At 42.2% G+C, this 23,304-nt stretch overlaps 1 protein-coding gene across 1 annotated transcript in view; it reads right to left on the minus strand.

Annotated features, from left to right (window-relative positions):
• Positions 1–23,304, minus strand: part of LOC145411016 (Na(+)/citrate cotransporter-like) — a 60,302-nt gene continuing 36,998 nt past the window's right edge. The window contains exons 2-11 of the mRNA XM_080281080.1: positions 21,048–21,297; positions 17,538–17,668; positions 17,077–17,189; positions 13,423–13,665; positions 6,223–6,354; positions 5,477–5,680; positions 3,936–4,030; positions 2,765–3,048; positions 2,150–2,287; positions 1–293 (exon numbers count right to left, since the gene is read on the minus strand). Of these exons, the coding sequence (XP_080137206.1) occupies positions 153–293; positions 2,150–2,287; positions 2,765–3,048; positions 3,936–4,030; positions 5,477–5,680; positions 6,223–6,354; positions 13,423–13,665; positions 17,077–17,189; positions 17,538–17,668; positions 21,048–21,297 (1,731 nt within the window). The 3' untranslated portion in view covers positions 1–152. The remainder of the gene's footprint in view (positions 294–2,149; positions 2,288–2,764; positions 3,049–3,935; positions 4,031–5,476; positions 5,681–6,222; positions 6,355–13,422; positions 13,666–17,076; positions 17,190–17,537; positions 17,669–21,047; positions 21,298–23,304) is intronic.

Genomic DNA, 23,304 nt, shown 5'->3' on the forward strand with positions numbered 1-23,304 from the left:
CTTGAATTATAGTGATACTTAGGGTACAGTTGTGGTGATATTTAGGGTGCGTGAGGGTGTGAAATGATGAGAATTACGACGGCTTGACTTCTAGACCTCCCGACGCTATCTAGGGTGAGTGAGGGTGTGGGGATCATGAGGCGATGCGATGTTCAGGGTGCGGGCGTGGCGATCAGGGAGGAGTTGGCCCAAGACGGCATGGTGTTGAGGTCGAAGATGGCCACCCCCAGTGTGTTGATCATCACGTTGATGACGATCACACACACTATGTTCATCACTATGCCGGCGTTCATCTGGGGGAGAGAGAGGGGAAATGGAGGAATGAATGACAGACTTATTACTGAATCAGTCGACTTGCACACGTCTGACATGGGTGGGCAGTTTTACTATATGTATTCATGAAATTAAGTATTCATACAGTTATTAGTTCCTTGGGTCTTGGTTCAGTGATGATGTGATGACTAATACCGCACTGTCACTGAACGAGGCTTCAAATGAAACAACTGTTACTAAGTCTGTCGTGTACTGTGCCGTCAATACTGCTACGGCATACTGATGTAGCTATGACTGCTTCATTATTCCATAATTGCCGAACTGGTTTACATTTAACCGTGCATGAGTAACTGCGTGTTACAACAAAGCTATTAAATATTTTTGGCGGGTGCATAAGAACACTAAAATAAACTTGTGCCTCACAGTCAGGAATCCATCCAGCACAGTATGTAATAGAAAAAAAAAAAAAAAGCTGTAAATTTTCCACACACTCACATTTCACCTCTCTACGTCCCTCACACCTCATGTCACCCATTTCCTTGCTGTCCATCATTCCAGTCCACTCATATCTCAACTCTCCATTCCCTCACTTACTCCCCATGTCCCTCATCATCCATTCCCATTTTTACTATCATTCCTTCCGGCCCATCCTCATTTTTCTGATCACCATCCAGTTCTTTCTCCAAAGCCTCCATTACCCATTCTTCTCCTTTTCATCATTTTCAGACACCCATATCCATTCTCACTTTTCTCACATTGTCTCCTGAAATCTTTACCACCCATTTCCCCACTCCCCGTACTTCCTGCCAACCCAATCCAACTTTCAGCATCTCCTCAGTCACCTATACTTCTATCTACCTACCTATACCCTAACCTCACCCCATTTTCACCCGAGCTTTCAATCCCCACTAGTCCCTCTCACTTCACACCCCACCCGTATCTAACCTCCACTTTTACAGTCTCCCTTATTCCCCACTCACTCAACCCAACATTCACCCATTTCCACCTTGACTTCCCATCACCCCCATCCATCACCCACACCCCTACCCTAACACTACGGCTGGGCGAAAATTGATTTTAGTTTCGATTCCTGCGATTCTAATGAGCCACCACAGAATCTGTGAGAAGCGAATTCCCAACAGCGATTCTGCCAGCACTACTGAGGGCTCAGTGAGGCGAATTGCCAAACACTGCCATGACACGTGCCACTCTGTTGTTGAATTCGATGAGAAAACTGAATCGATTTAGTGGTGCAGTACAACAACTCACTTTCGGTTTAGACGTTCTTGACACTCCAGACTGTGAGTTCGGGTCGGATGACCTTTGCCTTTCTGGAGGGCTGAGCAAGGACTAATTCCAGAATCGTAATTTTTATGAATAGTATAGTCTACTGTATGTGTCAGCTGTGATGGAGAGATGTTTATACGAACCAAAAATTATCCTGCTTATCTTTTATGCACTGAAAATTTATAGTTTTCAAGTGGATGAAACCTGTGTTTATGTTCAAACTACTGGATATTATTTTCAAGGAACAGCTTATTACTTTTGCTGGTATGTCCATAAGTTAGGAATAATATTAATTAGTATCCTGTGTTATTAGTTACTCCCAATAAAATACGATTAAACTATTATTATCAGGAAGTGACTTCACCGAGTTGCCCTGCCTCATATGACTTTTGTGTACTCAGGAATCGATTCCAGAAATGGTTCCAGCGAGTCCACTGACACAGGTATTCGGAAACGTTGATTCTGATATTATCGATTCTTGGCAAGCCCTACTTAACACCCCAACAAACCCACACCCACCCTAAAACCCCCACTCTCCCACCCACAGCCCACCCTATAGCCCCCACTCTCCCACCCACACCCCACCCACCATCTCGCTGCTCCTCATCTTGGCGGCGCTGAAGACGATAGCGTTGGGCGGGGTGGCGACGGGCAACATGAAGGCGTAGGAACAGCAGATGGTGGCAGGCAGCATGAGATACAGAGGGTTGACTTGGATGTTCAGAGCCTGTGTGTAGGGAGAGAGGCGGGGATGAGGTTATGATACGGAAAGCTGAGTGTTTTTGTAGAATTCATTAATCACCATCATCATCATCATCATCATTATCACCATCATCATCGTAATCATCATCATCATCATTATCACCATCATCATCGTAATCATCATCATCATCATTATCACAATTATTTCTTATACTACAAAAAAGATAACCAGGAAAACATGACATAGACAGTATCGTAAAATGACTTGGATTTTGAGAGAGAGAGAGAGAGAGAGAGAGAGAGAGAGAGAGAGAGAGAGAGAGAGAGAGAGCTGTAATACTGTAATAAAAGCACACATCTAAGCACATTCATTCCATATACACATAAACAAACGCAGACATGTATATGCAAAGAATTATGGCCTAGAACACACACACACACACACACACACACACACACACACACACACACACACACACACGTTCTCTCTCTCTCTACCCACCAGTTCATTCAGCACGGGCATGATGATAGAGGCCGTGGCAGAGTTGGACGCCACCTCCGTCGCCATGGCCGTCACGAAGGACACTACCAGCACAATAACGATGGGGTTGACGCCATTGAACACATACAGCTGCTGGCCCAACCACGACGACAGCCCCGACACCTTAGCCCCCTCTGCCATCGCGAAGCCTCCACCAAGCAGCAGCACCACGCCCCACGGGATCTTCTGCTGCACCGCCTCCCAAGTTAAGCAGGAGTTGCGGTCTTCAGGGTCTCGCTCTGGATCTGTAGGGGAAGGTTTTTGAGACTGAGTGTGAGAGGGGAAAGAAAGGGAGAGGAAGGGGGGGAGATAAATTTCTAAGCAATTAATATATCCCATGCAAGTTTTCTAAGCTATACACAACTCTCATGAACGTTAAGCTAAAGAAAGTTTCGAGGCTGCAAAATGAAAATACATCAAAATAAGCAATTTTCCAAGCGATCAAAAAATAGAATATCACATTAATTTTCTGAGCAATCAAAGCCCCAAAAATCTCATCAAAGAAAGTTTCTGTGTTACAAAAATCTTGTCAAAGTAAGTTTCAAAGCTATCAGAGCAAAATTATCCCATCAAAGTTAATTTCTATAAAAAAAAATATCCCAGCAAAACGAATTTCTTAGCTATGACACAGATATATCCCACCAAAGTGAGCCTCTATGTTATCAAAACTATCAAAACAAAGATATCATATCAAAGCAAGTTCTTAATCTGCCAAAAATATTCCATTACAGTAAATTCATAAGCTATCAGAGCGAGAACAGCCCGTCAAGTTAAGTTTCTAAGCCGCCAATATAAAAATGTCCCATCAAAGTAAGTTTCTAAGCTCTCAGTATTAAAATATTCCTTCAAAGTAAGTTTCTAAGCTATAAAAAAATTCTACATAAAGTAAGATTCTAAGCCATCAAAAATATGCCATTAGAGTAAGTTTTAACTAGGAAAAAATATCATGTCAAAGGAACTTTCTAAGCGCCAAAACAAAAAATATTCCATCAAAGTTAGTTTCTAAGATATCAAAAATTTCCTCATATAAGCAGATTTCCGAGCCATAATAAAACAAAGCAAGTTTCCAAGCTCAAAAATAAAATCCCATCAAGGTAAGTTTGTAAGCTCCCTAAACCCCCCCATCACTGACCTCCTGGTTTTCTGAAGCACCAGAAGTCCAGTTTGGCGGGCAGGGCGAAAAGCAGGAACACTATCAGCATGGCGGGGGTCGCGTCGTCCACATCACTGAAAACATACATTGTAATTATTTTTTTTCTCTTTAACTTTGCGCTGGAGAGGGACGCCTTCACTTGGTGGCACCTATATTACTGGGCGGATCCACTGCCCGATTATCCAAACGTCCCTCACCTCCCTCCCAGTTCCCCCGAAAGGAGGATGTCGGACTGCTGGAAAAGGGATTGTAAACATATATAAATCTTCGTTTTCCCCCTCCATCCGACGACTTGTTTAAATTTTATTCGTGTTATTTTCAGACGTTTTTATTCAGCTTAGGGTAGATTATTCATTTTTTAAGTGACGTGCAGGGTGGTCCATACATAGCTCTCCACTACAAATTCCCCTGATGTTATCTTATGTGTTGTGCGGACAGGTAGGTCTGCTGGTGTGGGTTTGGTTGTGGCAGTGGGATTAGAAAATGAATAAATGATGCCAGGTAGACACAGCGGAGACTAAGCCGTCCCCACCACACACGAGAATCACCCGGTGGAGTGGGAGAGGAGTGGTATATATGGACCACCCTGCATAATTCTTCATCTTAACTTAGGCCAAATTTTCGTCCTTTTTGTAATTTCACTTACCTCAGTGGTCGGAAAAGACAATGATTCGGTTCAACATCCTTTCCATAACATTACTTTGTCATAGCATCATATTCTTCTGTTGATTTATTGTTACAGCACGGCATTCCAGATGGAGAAATGGCAGTTTTAGGACTGGAGTAAAGAGAGCCTGAGTAAGAATTTAGAGAGTTGCTTAGTCTTTTCCTTTTTCCTTCTGTCTTTTTTTTCGTGTTCCCAGCCTTGAGTCCATCCATCTAAAAAGAGGACACATATCTACCTGAAATTCTTCCACACTTACCTCCATGACAGTATACTCCCATTCCTTCACAATATATCTTAACTGAACCCTCGTCTACCTTGTTCCACCTTGGACACCTGAGCTTCACCCTCGTCTATTCAAATTCCACCCTCATGTAGTCAGATTCCACTTAATACAATGCATAGTCACCATATAACCCATTTCCACACACATACAATGCCATTCCACTTCCATATAACCCAAATCCACCTTCATACTACCAACATCCACTGTCACATGACCCAGTTCTGTATTGACGTAATCCAACTCCACTTTCATATAACCTACTTCCATTTTCATATACATGTAATATAACCCAAATCAATCTTCTTATAACTCAATTCCACCTTAATATAACTCAACTCCACCTTCATATAACCCAGTTCCACTTTTGTATAACCCAGCTCCTCTTTTCTATAACCCAGTTCCTCTTTTGTATGAGCCAGTTCCACTTTAATACAGCCTACTTCCAGACTAACACACACCTACCTTCAAATAACCAAGTTCCACCTTTATAACACTAAGTTCCACCCCGATATAACTTATTTTACACTCTCTTGCACCCCTGCATCCACCCCGGGCCACCTCGCAACTCACACGCCAAATGCATCGTGGAAGATTTTTGACCAGCCGGCGATGAACTCGGGCGCCCTGAAGAGCCAGAGGAGGACGAGGATGATGAAAAGCGTCAACACAACCGCTTCTTGGAACCTCATGGGGCCCAGGTCGTCATACTTGCTCTGCACCAGCCGCTTCACCGCCGCCTTCTTTTCCGCCGATGTCTCCATCAAGCTCCTCTTCCTGGTGGGTGGAGATAAAGAAGAGATATTCAAAACACACATCTGGCTTAACTACAAAGTGATGTTCCATTCCTTAGACGATGATATGATTAAAATGAGATACCAAGTTCTCTTCCTGTCGGTGAAGGGAAGGAAGTGAGGTACAAGTGTAACTGGTAATTATTAACTCGATTGTAGCTTCATGGTTCATCATACAAAATGCTAATGATGTGCAGACACTGAATACTGACGAACCACAAGACAGAAATTTGACTGTCAAGCAAATATAGTGATACAGTCTTTACCCAATCATCTTTACCCTTCATACAAGTCTTGTCGATACAGGGAGAGAGGTTGCTCCACAGCTGACCAGCTGGGTATATGAGAGACAGATCCCAGTTGATCCATGCATATCAAAACGTGTCTCTTACTGATGAATGCATAAGGCGCGTTTTATGCTGTTAGTTTCTGTTGCGCACGTGTAAAAATATACATGATTAAAACCTGACTAATTCATTGACACAGAATATATATATGGAAGATATTAACAAGACTGGAACTCACTTTTTATTCCAGAACAGACCCAGGAAACGTATCTGAAGCCACACCCAGGCCAGGAACACACAAATAAGCATCCCGGGTACATTGAACAGCATCCAGGACAGGAAGTTAAGGCCGGTGGGCTCACTGTACGTGCTGTGGAGGGGCCAGGAAAGAAAAAAAGAAAGAAAGAGAGAGAGAGAGAGAGAGAGAGAGAGAGAGAGAGAGAGAGAGAGAGAGACGAAGATTGAAGGAATGATAGAAAATGGAGAACCGGGAAGAGGGAAAGGAACAGAAAACGGCAAAGTCAGCGTACTTCGTGGCACCATTTCCTCATATACATTATCTATATAAGTTAAAAATACAGACTAGTGAATATATACTGGATTACAATTACTACTCTTCACATAAATTTACGTATTATTTCATGACAGTTCTCAAAGTATATTTAACACTTAACAAACACTTGTCCAAAAACTGCTATGCATTCTGAATCTACTCTACTTTTAAAAATCAAAGTTGGATTTCTGTGATACATTTTACTCTCTTAAATAACAACATGTGCTTAAGAAAAACTATTAAATATTTAGTTGCATATTTCAAAAACGTCCTCCACTCACATGCATATTAAAACACTAAAGCCAAAAAGTCTTAAAGAATTGTTTTTGTGTTAGTAAGAAGTGCATGCAAAGTCAAGTGCAGGTGAAAAGCAGAGTTGTATTATGATCATGCTATTACAATGTGCAAAGAAAGCAAATTAATGCTCATTCTTAATAATAATAATAATAATAATAATACCTCCCACCACTATATATACGATGAGCAGGCCCCACAGACATGAAAACTAAAGGCTTAAAATTATTTAAACATATAAACAGGCAAATATTGAAATTATGCTCATTTTAATACACATACTTTGAAATCTAGGTGTAACTCATCGCCCCATTTAGGAGAAACCATTATCAGTACACTCAATGAAATGTGCAGTCACCATCAATAGTTCATCTTCTATTTTACCGCGTCTACTTCACACTGGGGGCACGTTCGTAACTTCCTCCCTAACGCTTCAAATAAAGGAGAATTATCTATGGGCAGAGAAACACACCAAGCCTCTATCAACTCACGAATATTAACCAACAGAGGAATGTCAGAAATAAATCGAGGTGAAATTTAAGCCGCGTCCACACCTGCTTTACTATTTTTACTCTAACTTGGCCTGAAATTGCCATCTCTTCACCCTGAATGCCGAGTTGTAACGAGAGATTTACACTAGAATATGACGTTAGTCACGATGAAGTTTCGAAAGGATGTAGACCCGTAGTATTGCTTTTTTCTGCCACTGAACTACGTAAAATAAGCTGCAAAAAAAACAAATTCTTAGCCAAGTTAGAGCAAAAATAGTATAGCAACATGTAAGCAACACAAAACTTTCAGGACTCGTGTGGAGGCGCCCTTACGAGAACTCACGTCCCTGATCGTGCCAGACCCCATTCCCTCATCATGCAGGCTTACGAAAATGTACCCATAAAGAGGGCATTATTTTTCCTTCATTTACGCATGCAAGAGGAACACTCACGGTCTCACTCATGCTGGGGATCCACAGCGTTACTGGGACAACACTTATCATGGACGGAGGAGAAAAAAAAAAAAAAAAAAGTTCTAGGGGGAAAAAAAATGTAAAGACTGACCGAGAGTGATTCGTTTCATGTTTAATGGTCGTTCATGGTAATTATTTTAAAATCATTATGCAGTGTTATAAAAGTGCATTATTTTCACACACACACACACACACACACACACACACACACACACACACACACACACACACAATCATCATCATCACCGCAAAAACCCAGCTTCCACATTCAAGAGACAAGATGACAGAAAAGGCTATTTGATCCGTCTATCAGTATTTGGGCAGCACCTTTTCTTCAGCTATTTCTTTGGCATATTACACCTCTAACATTCTCTTGCGTGATTGTTATATCGTTTCAATATCGACATAGTTTGCATCGGTGGCACAGAAGAGGATATTGAGGTGCAGAGTACGTCGCCAAGGAAGAGGTGTGAAGAAACGCACGGAGACACGTAGAAAACAACCCATAATAAGAAAATAATGGAACTTAAGTGCAATTTCCTCTCCCCTCCTCTTCGTCCCACAAGAACCCCTCCTCTCCCCTCCGTCTTCCATGAACTCCTCCCTTTCCCTCCGTCTCCCCAGTCTCCCTCACTTCCCTTCCCCTCAGAGTCCCCAACCCCCCTACCCTCCTCTCCACCTCCTCAGCCCCTCCTCTCCTCCGTCTCCTCAGCTCTCTTCTCCTCCATTCCCCAAGCCCCACTCCCCTCGGTACCTCCAGCCCCCTCCCCTTCCATCCGTTCCCCCATCATCCCCTCCACATCTATCCCCCACCCCCTCCCCCTCTCCTCCTCTGTTGCAGGATGTCACCCCCCCCCCCAGTAACCATCTCAGGATTCACGGATTTACGATCAACTCTAATCGTTATTCAGATATACAGGGTGGTTCATAAATTGCGCTCCACATAACACTCACCTGGCAGTAACTTGCGTGTTGCGAGAAAGGCTCAGTCTGCTGGTGTAAGATATGGTAGTTGGAGAAGGAAGTAACTAAATGATTCAATGCAGGCACAGATAACGCCGACTGAGCCGTGAACCCAACACACGAGAAACGGTCCGGAGGAGAGGAAGAGGAGCGTTATATATATACAGGATGGACAAGGGAGATGGGAAGTATGTTCACTCTCCTCCATTGTCCTTCCTGGGTAAAGAAATTAAGGTTACGAAAACGGAGGTGATCGAAAAATATGTTTGTGAATCTGAACCTCAGCGCCTCCAATAGCCCACATCTACCTCCCCATGGCTATCCCTCCCCTCACGTCCACCCTGCCACCCCACACCTATCCTCCCTTCTCACTATCTCTTACACAGACAGTAGATTCATGAGCAGGTCTGACAAACCGAACTGAATGACTGATTAAATATGAAGGAGCAGTCCTGATACAGCCTGTCCATTCTAAAATATCTTCCAAAGCCTATTACTTCCACATTTGTCCTTCCTACACCTATCCTTCCCTCACCTAACCCACCCACACCTATTCCACCCATGTCTATCCCACACACATCTACCTCTTGCACCTCTCTCCCACCCACATCCACACTCCCACACCCATCCCACCCACACCTACCCCTCCCAAACCCAACCTGCCACACCCACCCCACTCACACCTGCTCCTCCCACACCCACACTGTCACACCCATCCCACCAACACCCGACCCACCCATCCCACCCCCGCCTACCTTCCCACACCCATCTCACCGACACCCGTCCCACCCATACCTACCCTGCCACACCCATCCTCCCCATCACCACACTTACTCCGTCAGCAGGTTCAGCAGTATCATATTAGTCGCCGTTCCCGTCACTACTCCCGTTCCTCCGATGTCCGCAGCGCACATCACACCCAGCAGGATTGCGGTGCGCACTACTCGGCTCCTCTTCTTCGCTACTTCGTCCACCTCGCTCATTTCGGGGCGCGTTTCGTATACATTCAGACTCTTGCGGAGATTCGCGTCGTTCGCATGTAGACCCTTGGCGATTCTTCTCTCCTCCGTCGCCCAGCGCTTGTTCGTCTCTCTCTGAGCCCGGTATTTCATCATCATCATCATCACCATCATCACCATCAGCTACTTAACCAACATCATCATCATCATCAACATCACCCTAACTTTTTTCCCACCTACGTCAGCGCCTTCTACAGAGAGACTTACAGGGTCTGAATACTTTGTACTCTGAACTGTAAATATTTAGTGTTTATTATCTAACATTCAGTGCTAACATTTAAACTTAAAATTACAATGTCTGACCCTGGCACACTCTCCTATCTTGCGCGGGAAAAACATGGCGGAGTTCTTGCAGTTCTAAATAGGTCAGTATTCCCGTGGGTTAAGGTAGCTCCCTAACACCTCCCCTTAAGCGATTTAGTTTGCTTATTACTCCTTACTATCCTCTTCATTCACTTAAATCATTCAAAGACCACCATACTCATTATAAATACCATACTTAGCGGTCTTAATTAGCCATATACAAAAATAAATCGCTAAGGAAGAAGCGTTAGGGAGCTTCAAACCAATTCACTACGATGACATCTTTTTATATATTACCCCCGTTAGTCTCATGGCGTATTTTTGTTTACCTTATTTATCTATCTGTCTATCTATCTATCTATCCATCTATTGTTTCCAGACGATTTCACTCAACTCAGGACAATCCCCTTGGAAATAAAGATTAATTAGGCTGTATTTTACCCCTCCATTTCAGTCTCAAGCTGAATAAAATCGTCTGGAAACAAGATTCAGATGATTTTAGCCTGAGAGATTTTTTCTGTCTGTGAGGTTAGACTTGCTCTCTTTTAGTCCATTAATTTGGGTCTTCCTACGTTGCATGAAATAGTCTGACGTTAGAGAGAGAGAGAGAGAGAGAGAGAGAGAGAGAGAGAGAGAGAGAGAGAGAGAGAATGTCATCGGTATTATGGTTTACCACTTTCTACAATGAAGGAACGTCCACAGCACTTAATTGGAGAGAGAGAGAGAGAGAGAGAGAGAGAGAGAGAGAGAGAGAGAGAGAGAGAGAGAGAGAGAGAGAGAGAGAGAGAGAGAGAGAGAGAGAGAGAGATGCTTTTCACCGTAACAGTCCCTCTAGTTTGGGTCTCAGGCGTTTGACAGATGTGAATATAGCTGTAAAATCAATCTTTTAAACAAACAAACAAAACTGTTTTACCTGTTCCTCGTTCCCCATTACGTTTTCTGTTTTCTCCTCGTGACTCTTGGGGTCCCGTATCCCGTTTTCTTCTTTGTAAGGAAGGGATACTCCGCTAATCCCGTGCAAGAAGGATTAAAGAAGTTATGTAGACAAGCAGTAAAAATTAGTAATGCATAAGTAGACAAGAAAAAAAAATAGTAAGGCATATATGTAGACAGGAGGAAAAATATTAGTAACGCATGCATGAAGACAAAAATAGTAACGTATGTATTTAGACAAGATAAATAAAAATGAGTAACGCATGGGTGTAAAGAAAATACTTAACAACGCATGTATGTAGACAAGAAGAAAAATTAGTAACGCATGTATATAGAAGAAAATACCTAATAACGCACGTACGTAGACAAGAAGAATGATTAGTAACGCATGTATGTAGGCAGGAAGGTTAAAAATTTGCAACGATGTATGTGAACAGGAAGAAAAAATAGTAACGAATGCAGACATTAAAATCAGACTACATCAGGAGGTGGTTAAAATGATTAAACCTTGTATTTAGACAGAATAAAATAAACTAATGTCACTTACATAATGAATAACGCTTCTATGTAGTGCTAAAGTCAATACCGAAATAGCATTCTTACGTGGGCAGCTAAAATGAATAATCCGATGCATGAATGAATGAACTCTGTATGCAGACAGCCAGAATACATGAAACCTATAATGAATAATGCATTTACGAAGTTAACCCTAATGCACAGTGAAAAGATTCGTGCATGAAGATGATGTAGAGTGGATAACGGAAGTCTGCGCGCGATATTTTCAATACGAACGGCGAGTATTAGCGTCGAAGTTGTGACATGCGATGTATGTGACATGTAACAATGCTGAGCCTTGGGGAACAGGCTGTTACCCACTGCCCAGAGTCGGACACACACACACACACACACACACACACACACACACACACACACACAATAGGTCATCATTCAACCTTTCGAAAATCTGTTGCAACTCGATAAATTTGTGTAACTCAAAATTAATTAATTAAAAGTAAATAAATAAATAAATAAATAAAGCGAACAAACCATCAATCGCCTGCCTCCGAAACTGAGGCAACATCGACATCCAACCCATGCGAATTTCCAACCAATATTTTCCTTTCGTCTTCCCTGCTTAAAAAGAATCATTGCCAAAATAAATAAGTAAATAAAAGAAAAATATATTTAAACAAAACCCCAAACCTATGTCACAAAATTAAAATGCCTGATTTATGGATCCTAAAAAAAAAAAAAAAAAAAAAAAAAAAGAGGGCCAAAATAATAATAGTCCCAGATGAAAAAAAAACATGCACAAATAAATTACTTGCGGGTCTTTCATTCATAGAAGGGTAAAAAGAATGTGAAAAACTCTATATATATGAAACCAAACTAGGATCAGACAAAAATGAAAAGACAAAAATAAGAGCAGTTTGCAGGTTTTCAAAAAAAAAAAAAAAAAAAAAAAAAAAAAAAAAAAACTGTAAACAAAAGGCCAAACTGCATACAATCATGCAAAACATCGCTGGGTCATGCAGAGGCTGGAGGAAGGAAGGCGTTGGTGTTAGTAGAAGCCGCAGCTGTTGTTTTTATTGTTGCTGTCGTGGTCCTGGAGTCATTCGGAGGTCAACCCGGTGGACTGCAAGAATCCGGCCACTTCTGCTGGGCACTCCCTAAGACCTTTAATTGATGCTATTAGTAGTGGCACCAGACCCTGACAGTTTACCTTCCTGTTTATAGGCACAAACGTACAACTGCTTCCTTCTGGATTAAAGGTACGGTAAATAAAATGCTCTTGAGTTAGAAGCGTGTTAGTGGCTTGCTGAATTGTGAAGGCGCTAAATGGAGGCATGATAGAGGCTCTGAGGTTCCATTCAAGAGTGTGGCACTGCAGAGAAGGCTTAGAGGCGTCATGCGCGGTAAGGCATAGGGATTCAAAGGTCAAGGTGTAGCTTAGTCGAGTCAGCTGTCGAAAGCTCAATTCAGATGGAATGGACTCGTGCAGTGATTAGACAAGGTAGGTAAACAGTCTTGTGCAGCGTTTAGGCATGGGATGCAAACAGCCCCTACCTCAACACCAAGAACCAGGAACCAAGGGATGCAGACGAGAATTTGGCAGCTTTTAGGTGAGACAGAAAAGGAAAAAGAAAAGCTTCCAGTGTTCAGGTAATATAGGGAGAACATGGCTTATCTGCTATACTAGTGACGCCATGCGACTTGAGGCCTAGCGGTTCGGAGGTTATGGCGTGGTTTGGCTGAGTTTGTTGCCCAGGCGAGGGATGCAAACAAAGAGAAATGCTGGTAAAGAAGATTCGAGCAATGGTTAGGTGAGGAATGCAAACAAGACTCGTGCAGTGATTATGTGAATCAGGCAAACAGAACCCGTGGAGTATGTGTGTGTCAGTGTTTGACCTTGCCAGTACTCCCATGGTGACCAGGTTAGGGCCCGTGCCGGTGACTGATCCTGTGCCGCCCACGTTGGCTGAGTAGGCGGTGGCGAGGAAGCACATGTCTCTGAGGGCGCGGCACTCCTCGTTGGGCGGCGTGGAGGTGAGGCCCATTGTTCTCTCCTCGCGCGCCGGTTGTTTCTCGCTCTTTGTCTCAGTGGGGTGCTGGATGCTTACCTGAGTGTCCGCCTTGCCGTTCGGTACGTCGCTGGTGGGGGTAAATTTTTGTTTATCACGTGATGCAAGAATGCAGATTTGTTGTTTTTCATTTTTACCAGAACCATGAGCTATTTAAATTTTCATGTACCGTAATTTCTCTCAATAATGGAACCAGTAATTACATATCTTTCTTTTCTTTCTTATCAGGAGAACCATGAATATTTTACATTTTTTTCATCTGTTGTGTATCTGGTGGAAATAAACTGGCTACATTGTCGCTACGTGAAAGTGAAAGGGTTTCTGGTAATTACGAGAACCATGAATAATATAACTTGTTCATTTAATAGCGTCGTTGGCGAAGTGAATTGGTCTGTGCTTATCAGGTGAGCCACGAGTTTTATAGGTTTTCTCATTTTACGACAATCATGAATACAGACTGTTCCGTTCCCTATCATCAGAACCAGGAATTATACACAGTAGATTTTCCGTATGAATGGTGTATATTATATAATGTTTTCAAAAATTCATTTCGCCGGCGTAGTTTCACGGTCTCTGTTTACCTCCAAAACGAAGAATATATATATATATATATATATATATATATATATATATATATATATATATATATATATATATATATGGAGTAACTTTGTCTTTTTATCACGAGAGCAATAAGTAATACATATTTTTCCTTATAATGAAAACTTTGAATTGTGAATATTTTTCTTGCAATGGTGTTACTGGCTAAGTGGAATGGTCTTCTTATTGTATGGGCCATATTGACGAAAATTATACAAGTATTTGTCCATTGAATACCATTTTTTTTTAACTTGCCATTTTCAGACGATAATTTTTAAGTTAAGAAAGGCCTCTCATGATGAAGGGATCAATGAAAGATTAATGCAACTCCATCAGTTCAAAATGTCTCTACTACTTGCTATACCAGTCGACAAAGCTGGGTTAAACCGCCTAAATTGGGCAGAAAAAAAAGAAAAAAACATCGTCTGTGTTGATTAGATCCATGAAGACATACATTATTCATATACTCATTTCTATGGTCGATGCGAATGACCTGTGATGTGGGACGGCTTGTTTATCGTCGTCTGCGTAGTTCCTCATAAGGGAAGGGTCGCGTCACATACCCACAAACCAATGCGTGGGAGGTGAGAGTGTGACTTGTTCGTATAGCCGTTTAAATATCAATCTTGGGATGACACGGATTGTTCCTCTTCGCAAAACAGTTTATTCGTGTCAAGTCTGGGAGGGCACGGTGTATTTTTCTTTGTACAGCAGTTTATACATGTCATGTTTTGTGATGACACGATTAATGTCTCTTCGTTCGGGGATTTACAGGATTTACATGTGTTTTGGGGATGTCAAGCCTTAGTCCTCTTCTTACAGCAGTTTAAATGAGTCAGGTTCTGTGATGGGCCGACTTGTTTCTCATTCATTGCAGTTTTTACGTGCCAAGTTTGGGATGCCACGTTTTGTTTCTCTCGTTCTCATTCGGGCGGAGTGGCATTACACACCCACAATGCAGTGCGTTGTCATCACATTAATAGCCAAAATAAACAGTGGCCATTGCTGTCTAAGGGATGAACAACACTTTGCCAGCGAACATGCCAAGATAATTTTCGACCGTGTGTGTGTGTGTGTGTGTGTGTGTGTGTGTGTGTGTGTGTGTGTGTGTGTGTGTGTGTGTGTGTGTGTGTGTGTGTGTGTGTGGATAAACAGATTCTTTATATATTATTACAGACACGAACCTTTGTATATATATACATATGCAAATCATTATGAATAAATATATATTGTACATATGTATCGCCACTGAAAATCATAAATCTGAAAAAAAAAAAAGTTAGAAAAAGTGAAAGAGAGCTGAAAAGTAAGACTCAGACGTAACAATAGGACTATGTATATAAAGACACACACACTGAATGAAACGTAACATCTGTAAACACTCACCTCCAAGAATCAAATTACCTCTGTTAGCATAAGAAAAGAAATGTCAGTTAGCAGATATCTGACTGGTACTTATGATACTACAATGAAAACCACAGAAATAAAGTTAAAATTATAGACAAACAGCTTATACTAAACAGGTCCTTAGCCAGGGGAGGTGGTGGGTGGGGGAAGATGAAGGTAAGAGTGACACGCGCTCCATACACAACAAATAATACCTTGTAAACACCGTCTGCTTCACTCGTTTTCGTACATTTGAGAGAGAGAGAGAGAGAGAGAGAGAGAGAGAGAGAGAGAGAAATATATTTTTTTTTCTGCAACATAAGTACTAGGCCACGTGCGCGGGTGCAAGGAGGTGTGGGAGGGGGTGAGAGGGGAGGCTGCTCTTCTCTGGCCAGGGGATCGCCAAGGGGCTGGACCTGACTTTAAATATCATAAAAATTCTCCTCCATGGCTCTCCCTCAAGGATATCTGATGGTGTGTGCAGCTGTGTGAGAGAAAGTAGTAGTGTGGCCGGCATGACACACTAACTTGGACGGACAGCTCAAGTATAAGGCGGGTTTTTCGAGAATTACAGGTCAACATAATTTTTTACCAATTTTGACAACAATACTGAATAAAAAAAAGTGTCTCCAAAACAAGAATTCAGCTGATCGTGTAGGTCATATGCTTCCCTTTATTATATTATACCGTGCTAACCCTGCCATCCATACGGCTTATTTAGCTGTAATGTCCACTGAACTGTTTTACTTCACCACAGGAGGCTGTATTGCAACTAAAAAACCGATATACTGTGCGTAGTTACATCAGGGAGTACTCAGCATCAAGTCAGTATCAGTCACAATACCATGGGAGTAACGCTGACTAATTTTCACCATCGAGAACAAGATTCAGGATCGTACTGACTTCCGGTGGTCGCGAATTTTGGTGTCAGCAGGGCAGTCACGATGAGATACCAAGATTAGTCCAAACATCTTGACGTGGCGCTAACCCGCCTATACACATTCAAGCCATATGGGTCCTAGGGGGAAGCCAATCACTTTAGTTGAGAGACCCACTTTGACTGAGAGGCCTTTGAAGTGCTGGGCGCTGGCAAGTGTATTTGGATTTTTTTAAAATTATTTGTTAAAATGACAGTTCTGTGACTCAGGCTCTGTATACGCGTGTACCTTTCAGTGATTTTAACCCTTTTAAGCATTGGAGTTTCTTTTTTATTTATTTTTTTTTTTTAGTGTTGCTACTATCATACAACTTCGTTCTGACTGGTACGCTATAGGTCTGTCATACTAAAGGGATAAACGAGCCCTAAATAAAAGTCCTTCAGTTCGAAAAATTCTTCCTAAGATGAAAGCTTCCTATTAAAAAAAAAAAATAATAATAAATAAAGTAATCTAAATACGTTAAACAAGGGTATAGACTTCAGTGTACTTGGTCATTTTATTCAGCGGACATGTAGAGAAGAAAGTACTATGAAAATACCAAAGTAATTATGACTTACGGTGCATACTGCTCTCCATCAGTCGGTACCAGTTCCATCTGACTCACGTGAACAGGCGCCACACGCAAGTCTCCCTGAGTCCCTGTCATGTCCTCCGTTTTCTCTGTGTGCGTCTATAAGCGTAAAAGGCTATTTAGAACACGTCTATATAGATTTCAGTAGTAAACATCAGAGTTAGAAGTTATATTTTCACTGTTTTGCATTATTCACATACTTAGGCAATTATTAAATATGCCACCATCCCTTTAGCACTTTTTCTTTCCCTTTAAAGATGATTTCAAACGCTATCTCCCTGCCCATTTATCGGTTCTGAGACGTATGTTACGGATAATTGTTGAAACAGAAGGCTAATGTCTATCGCCACATGATGTTAAGGCAGATAACAACTATGGATTTAAGATTTCATGAGTGGTAGCTCTGCGTCGTCCATTTTTTTTTTTTTCTCTCTCTCTCTCTCTCACCGTGTACAGCTCAGCAAGAATGGCCTCGACTATGGGCACCATCATGGCGGTGGAGGCCGTGTTGGAGATCCACATGGAGAGGAACATGGTGGTCATCATGAAGCCAGCCATAAGCATACGTGGAGACTGACCTGTGGGGAAGAGGAGGAGTGTTAGAGAGAGAGAGAGAGAGAGAGAGAGAGAGAGAGAGAGAGAGAGAGAGAGAGAGAGAGAGAGAGAGAGAATGGGAACACAGTTGGGAGAGATATGGTAGGGATGAAGACTAGGCTGGAGATAGATGTAGACGGACAGAGAGAGAGAGAGAGAGAGAGAGAGAGAGAGAGAGAGAGAGAGAGAGAGAGAGAGAGAGAGAGAGAGAGAGAGAGAGGTTACAAGGTTGTATCGTGATTTCCTTCAACACCGCATGAGGAGAAGGCAAAGGTGAAAGGGAGAGGCAAAAGTGAAGGGGAGTGAGTAAGTAGGAAAAGAGTGAGCGAAGACAGAGGTGAAGAGGAGTAAGTAGGAAAAGAGTGAGGGAATTTCCAGTTACGTAACACTTAATAATCTTTTTCCTAGAAGGGATGTGAAAGTGCGTATGGGACAGGACGTGCTCACGCTTCCCCGTGTGTGTGTGTGTGTGTGTGTGTGTGTGTCTCCAATACGTAACAAGGATTTATGTAATGTACTACTTGTCATGCTGCTGTGGTATGCATCTCGAAATTTGTCTGTCATCCTGTCGCCATCCCACCCCACTCCTCTCTCTCTCTCTCTCTCTCTCTGACAAAATGACTAAACCATCACAGTACAAGCAAATTCTGTAGTAAAAATATGGGAACTGGTCAAAGCTTACTGGGAGGTATGCACTACGGGAACACAGAAAGGCAACTGGATATAGAAGGTGGTCTATACATTCCACTCCGCCTGGTGATTTCTTGTATGTTGAGGGAGCGGTTTAGTGGGCATTATCAGTGTCTATTTTGCATCATTTGTTCATGTCCTACTCCCCCATGCCCACACCAGCAGACTGAGCCGCCCCCACTACACATAAGACTTCTGCCTGGTGTTTCTAGAGGAGTGCTATATAAAGACCAACCTGTATATGAACGTGTGAGACAAGAAGTAAAAGCGTGAACCAAATACACACAGGATCAACGATGGGATGTGTTTATTGTTAGTAATAAAACTGAAAGATGTACAGTTACTTAGTGAAAGTTTTAAATCATTTATGTAGGTGATTCTGCTTTCCTACGGTTATTTTTCCTCTCAGTTGTTAAGAAAATCTCAGAATCATCCCTGTCAAAACAACGACCCAAAGCAAGTGGGTGATCCTTTGTTTTATCTTCAGCTTTCTAAACTGCCCTCCTTGGATCCCTCCTCCATTGCGGCGATCTCGTGGCCCCCGTCTGGCATTGTGCTCTCACCCTTTTACTGTCCAACTCTCTAATCAAGTGTTAACTGATACTCTCAGTCCTTCATGTATGCAACAGGTCAACCCTGGAAGTTTTGAAACCGTTTCCCGCAGTCTGTTTTCCCTTGCGTCTATGACTCCTCAGTCTTTTAAACGCAATGTTTCCAGGCATCTCGAAATAAACTGATCTTGAATTTGGCGCTTTTTTTTCTGGAAAGAGAGAAAATTTTGGGTTCCTAGCCCTTAGTTCTTCTTTCTTTAAAAACATCCAAGTCCCCAGAACACAGACAAGAGGAAAAACAAACAGAGCTCACCAGTTTGAAGAGCATTCATTTTTATTCCTCTTTTAAGTAAAATTACTTGGTCATAACAGAGTTATGCCTATTGATGGACGAGTGGTTAGCACTACTGGTACAAAGTTGCCGGCCCTATACCCCCAAGGGTCGAATCCTTGTGTGGGTAAATGACCTTAATCCATTCAGGGGTCCATCCACCCTTCGAATGTTTGTGGGTAAAATGAGTACCTGGAGTAACAGATAGGGGACGTAACCATGGTATGCTGGATGATGTGGTGGCCTTGTATCCCAGGACCTCGGGTGAATAAATGGCCACATGATCAAATGCCTAAGTAATGGTGATGAGCAACACTGCCAGGCGCCTCGTACCACCAGCCCCCGCCATTATTTTTTTACCGCACCGTGGTCAATACGGAAGGCAGCCATGACGGGTGAAGGCTTGAGGGGAGGATGCTGTGAACACTGACCACCCTTCCTCCACCAACACCTTACCTGGGTTACAGTATACTTTACAGTCGTAAGGTGAACACTTGCAGGTGTGATGAAATAGTGGAGATGGGAAGGCTTTGCTTATTGGATGCTGACTGATGAGGGGATGAGGATGAAGTTGAGGAGGAGGGGGAAAAGAAAGATTAGAAGATGATGATGAAGAAGAAGAAAATGAAGCAGAAGAAGACGAAGAAGAATCTGATGAAAACCTATCGACTCCACGAGTATTATTAACACAATCAACATTCTTCTGTGGTCCAAAATACCCCTAGAATACGACAGGCAACCGTCTAATTTACATCCCTAAGGGCACTGAAGTTACCGTAACACCCAAAACTGTGCAACGTAGTGCAATTTTTTTTTTTAACATGGTACCGTTAAAATGCTCTAACTTCAAGAATATAAAAAAAAGTTCAATCGGGCCACCAGTTCCCGAGTTATGACTCATTTCTGGCCTTTTGACATCGAGCGGAATGAAGCCTTTAAGAGAGTACTACTACTACTACTAATATTACTACTACTGCTACTACTACTAGTTTCTTATGACCCCATAGCGACAGATATGAAATAGCACCCCATCCTCCCTCTCTCTCTCTTGATGGCTAGGATATACTGTCTATGTACAGGGTGTTAGAGGTAAGGAATATACGAGTACTGCATGTAGTGTACCCAACGTTTCTCTCTCCCCCACCTCCCTCTCTCTCTCTCTCTCTCTCTCTCTCTCTCTCTCTCTCACACACACACACACACACACACACACACACACACACACACACATGCACGCGCACACACGCACGCGCACCGCCTCCACACACATAAACACACACAAGCGCATTTAACAGCTGTGACGAGGTACAGAAATATGCCGCTATTTTAGAAGCAAAACTGACCACAGGTGTGTGTGTGTGTGTGTGTGTGTGTGTGTGTGTGTGTGTGTGTGTGTGTGTGTGTGTGTGTGTGGTTAATATTCTGGCACTTCACTTGTGGTCTGCTTCCTCCTCCATCTCACCCCTACTCATACTCCATGTTTGAAGCCGGTCACCTGACTTAGCTGCCTTCCATTTCCCTTACGGGGAGATGCCTTTGCTAATATATATAAGTCCCCTATCTGTATCCGTGTGTATATATATATATATATATATATATATATATATATATATATATATATATATATATATATATATATATATATATATATATATATATATATATATATATATATACAGTATGTACTGTATATGAGAGAGAGAGAGAGAGAGAGAGAGAGAGAGAGAGAGAGAGAGAGAGAGAGAGAGAGAGAGGAGAAAATGGGGAAAACTAAAATAACCCTGTACTCACCAACAAGCAAAATAACCTTCAGCGCAATCCTCTTGTGCAAGTTGCAATGCTCCACCGCAATTGCAACGGTGAGGCCTCCCAGGAACATCATATTGGTCTCCTTCATGTACACGATGCACACACTGCCGGTATCAAGGACGCCCAGGAGCGGAAAGGCGAACACCGGGATGAGAGCGGTGACGGCCACGGGGACCGCCTCTGTCATCCAGTATATGGCCATGATTAAGATTACGTAGCCACATCGCGCCTCCTGATGAAGAAACAATAAAAATAAAAATAAATAAATAAATGAATACATAATCAGCAAGTAAACTTGCCTACTGATGAAGAAAAATTAATGAATAAACTCGCCCCTTTGTGATGAGGATATAAGTATATGAATCAATAAAAAATAAACGAAAAAAATAAACGCGCGCTCTGTTAAAAACATAAATAAATGAATAAACAAATAAAAATGAGTGATACTGATTTTTTCTTAAATGGGATTATTCTTAATTTTCTTAGAAAGTTATGTAGCCACAGTGCGTCTCCTGATGAGAAATAAAGGCTTGATAGAAGGGTAGGTAGACAGATAAACAGAGAAAAATAAATAAACATAAAAATAACCCGTAATAATTATTTTTAAACCATTATTTCAGGAGTAGATTTTTTTCAAGAATATTTCACAGCTACATCAACAAAAACAACAACAACGATTCCCACAAAATTTCATTGAAATTCTTTGAGGACTTTTGGAGATATTCTGCGGGATGCCCTGGATCCGGGTACGGATCTGGCCCAAAATTTAAACATTCTTCCTTGGCCCATGGCACAACCTTCCACAAAATTTTATCAATATCCGTTCATAACTTTTTCAGTAATCCTGCTAACAGAGAGACGACAGACACACAAACAGACATAAACCAACGCCGGCAAAAGCATAACCTCCTTGGCAGAGGTCATGAATTCCATAAAGACGTGCACGAACTGAAGGGGTTTTATTCACATACCCACACCCTCCCCTGCTGACCTACCCCAACTTGTACCTAACCAGAGACGCGATTCTCCTCCCCACCACTCCTTGTTTACTTGGGTTTCACTCTTTCAAACTCGACAATGTATATTCCCACTTTCTTCTCTCTCTCTCTCTCTCTCTTTTACTCTCCCTACCTTAACATGAGTTTTTTTTTCCCTTGTGTCACTCGGTCCAGTGGCGTATTGTTCCATTTTTCTTCTCTTCCCCCCCGCTCTCTCTCTCTCTCTCTCTCTCTGACTGACACTTGACATCATTAATTCTTCATCTGGTTTATTAATATCTCAGAGATAATCTCCCGACTCTTATTAATTCCTCTCACGGGGGCGACGGTGGTGCATTGGTTAGCACATCCATCTGGAAATTAGGAGAACCCGAGTTTGATTCTCCGGCCGGTAAGACTGGTGGAGATAGTTTGTTTCCTTCTTTTGCCCTCTGTTCAACCGGCAGTAAAATTAGGGACCTGGATAAGGACTTGGTATAAAGGGCTCGGAAACTCACTTGGCGATGGCTTGTGTGTTGCGGCGACGGCTCAGTCTGCTGGTGTGGGCGTGGGTGTGGCAGCAGGAGAAGGAAATGGGTAAAGGAAGCTAGACAGACACTGATAACGCTGACCAAGCCGTCCCCGCAACACACGAGAAATCACCCAGCGGCGTGGAAGATGGGCGTTATATGTGGACCACCCTATATATTGTCTACCTTAATGTCTCTCGTGTAGTCGATAGGCGTATGATTTAGCGCTTCCTTCAGTCTTTTTATGTGACTTTTATACAATGACAAATTCTTGTCAGCTTAGAATATTGTTTAACACCTTTTCTCAAGCGATTTATTATGGACTCTCTATCTATATCTGGACTATCTGTATCTATCTATCTATCTATCTATCTATCTATGTCTATCTGTCTACTTCATCCATCTAATTATGTATATCTGTCTATAAACAGACGCCTTAATCCTACAAGGGATGGACACAAATAAATCGTCTCCATGTCGCACCGTCCTCTGCCAAGAAGTTGCCCTGCCTCCAGCACACTCCCTTTTCTCCTAGATCCCTCTCCACTCGCACACATTAATATACCCTTCTTATTAATAATTTTATCAGTTTAAATCCACGTAGTTTGTATCAATGCAAAAAAGAAAAAGAAAAGAAAAAAGAAAAAATACAAATACTCAAGTGAATAAAATCGTAAGGTGGAGTGGGTTCCTGTCATCCAATCACCTGCTATTATGCTTCCCACAGGTGAC

The sequence above is a fragment of the Coenobita brevimanus genome, chromosome 87 (genome assembly GCF_032717465.1).
Source record: "Coenobita brevimanus isolate Jiangsu-jjx chromosome 87, ASM3271746v2, whole genome shotgun sequence".
Taxonomy (NCBI): domain Eukaryota; kingdom Metazoa; phylum Arthropoda; class Malacostraca; order Decapoda; family Coenobitidae; genus Coenobita; species Coenobita brevimanus.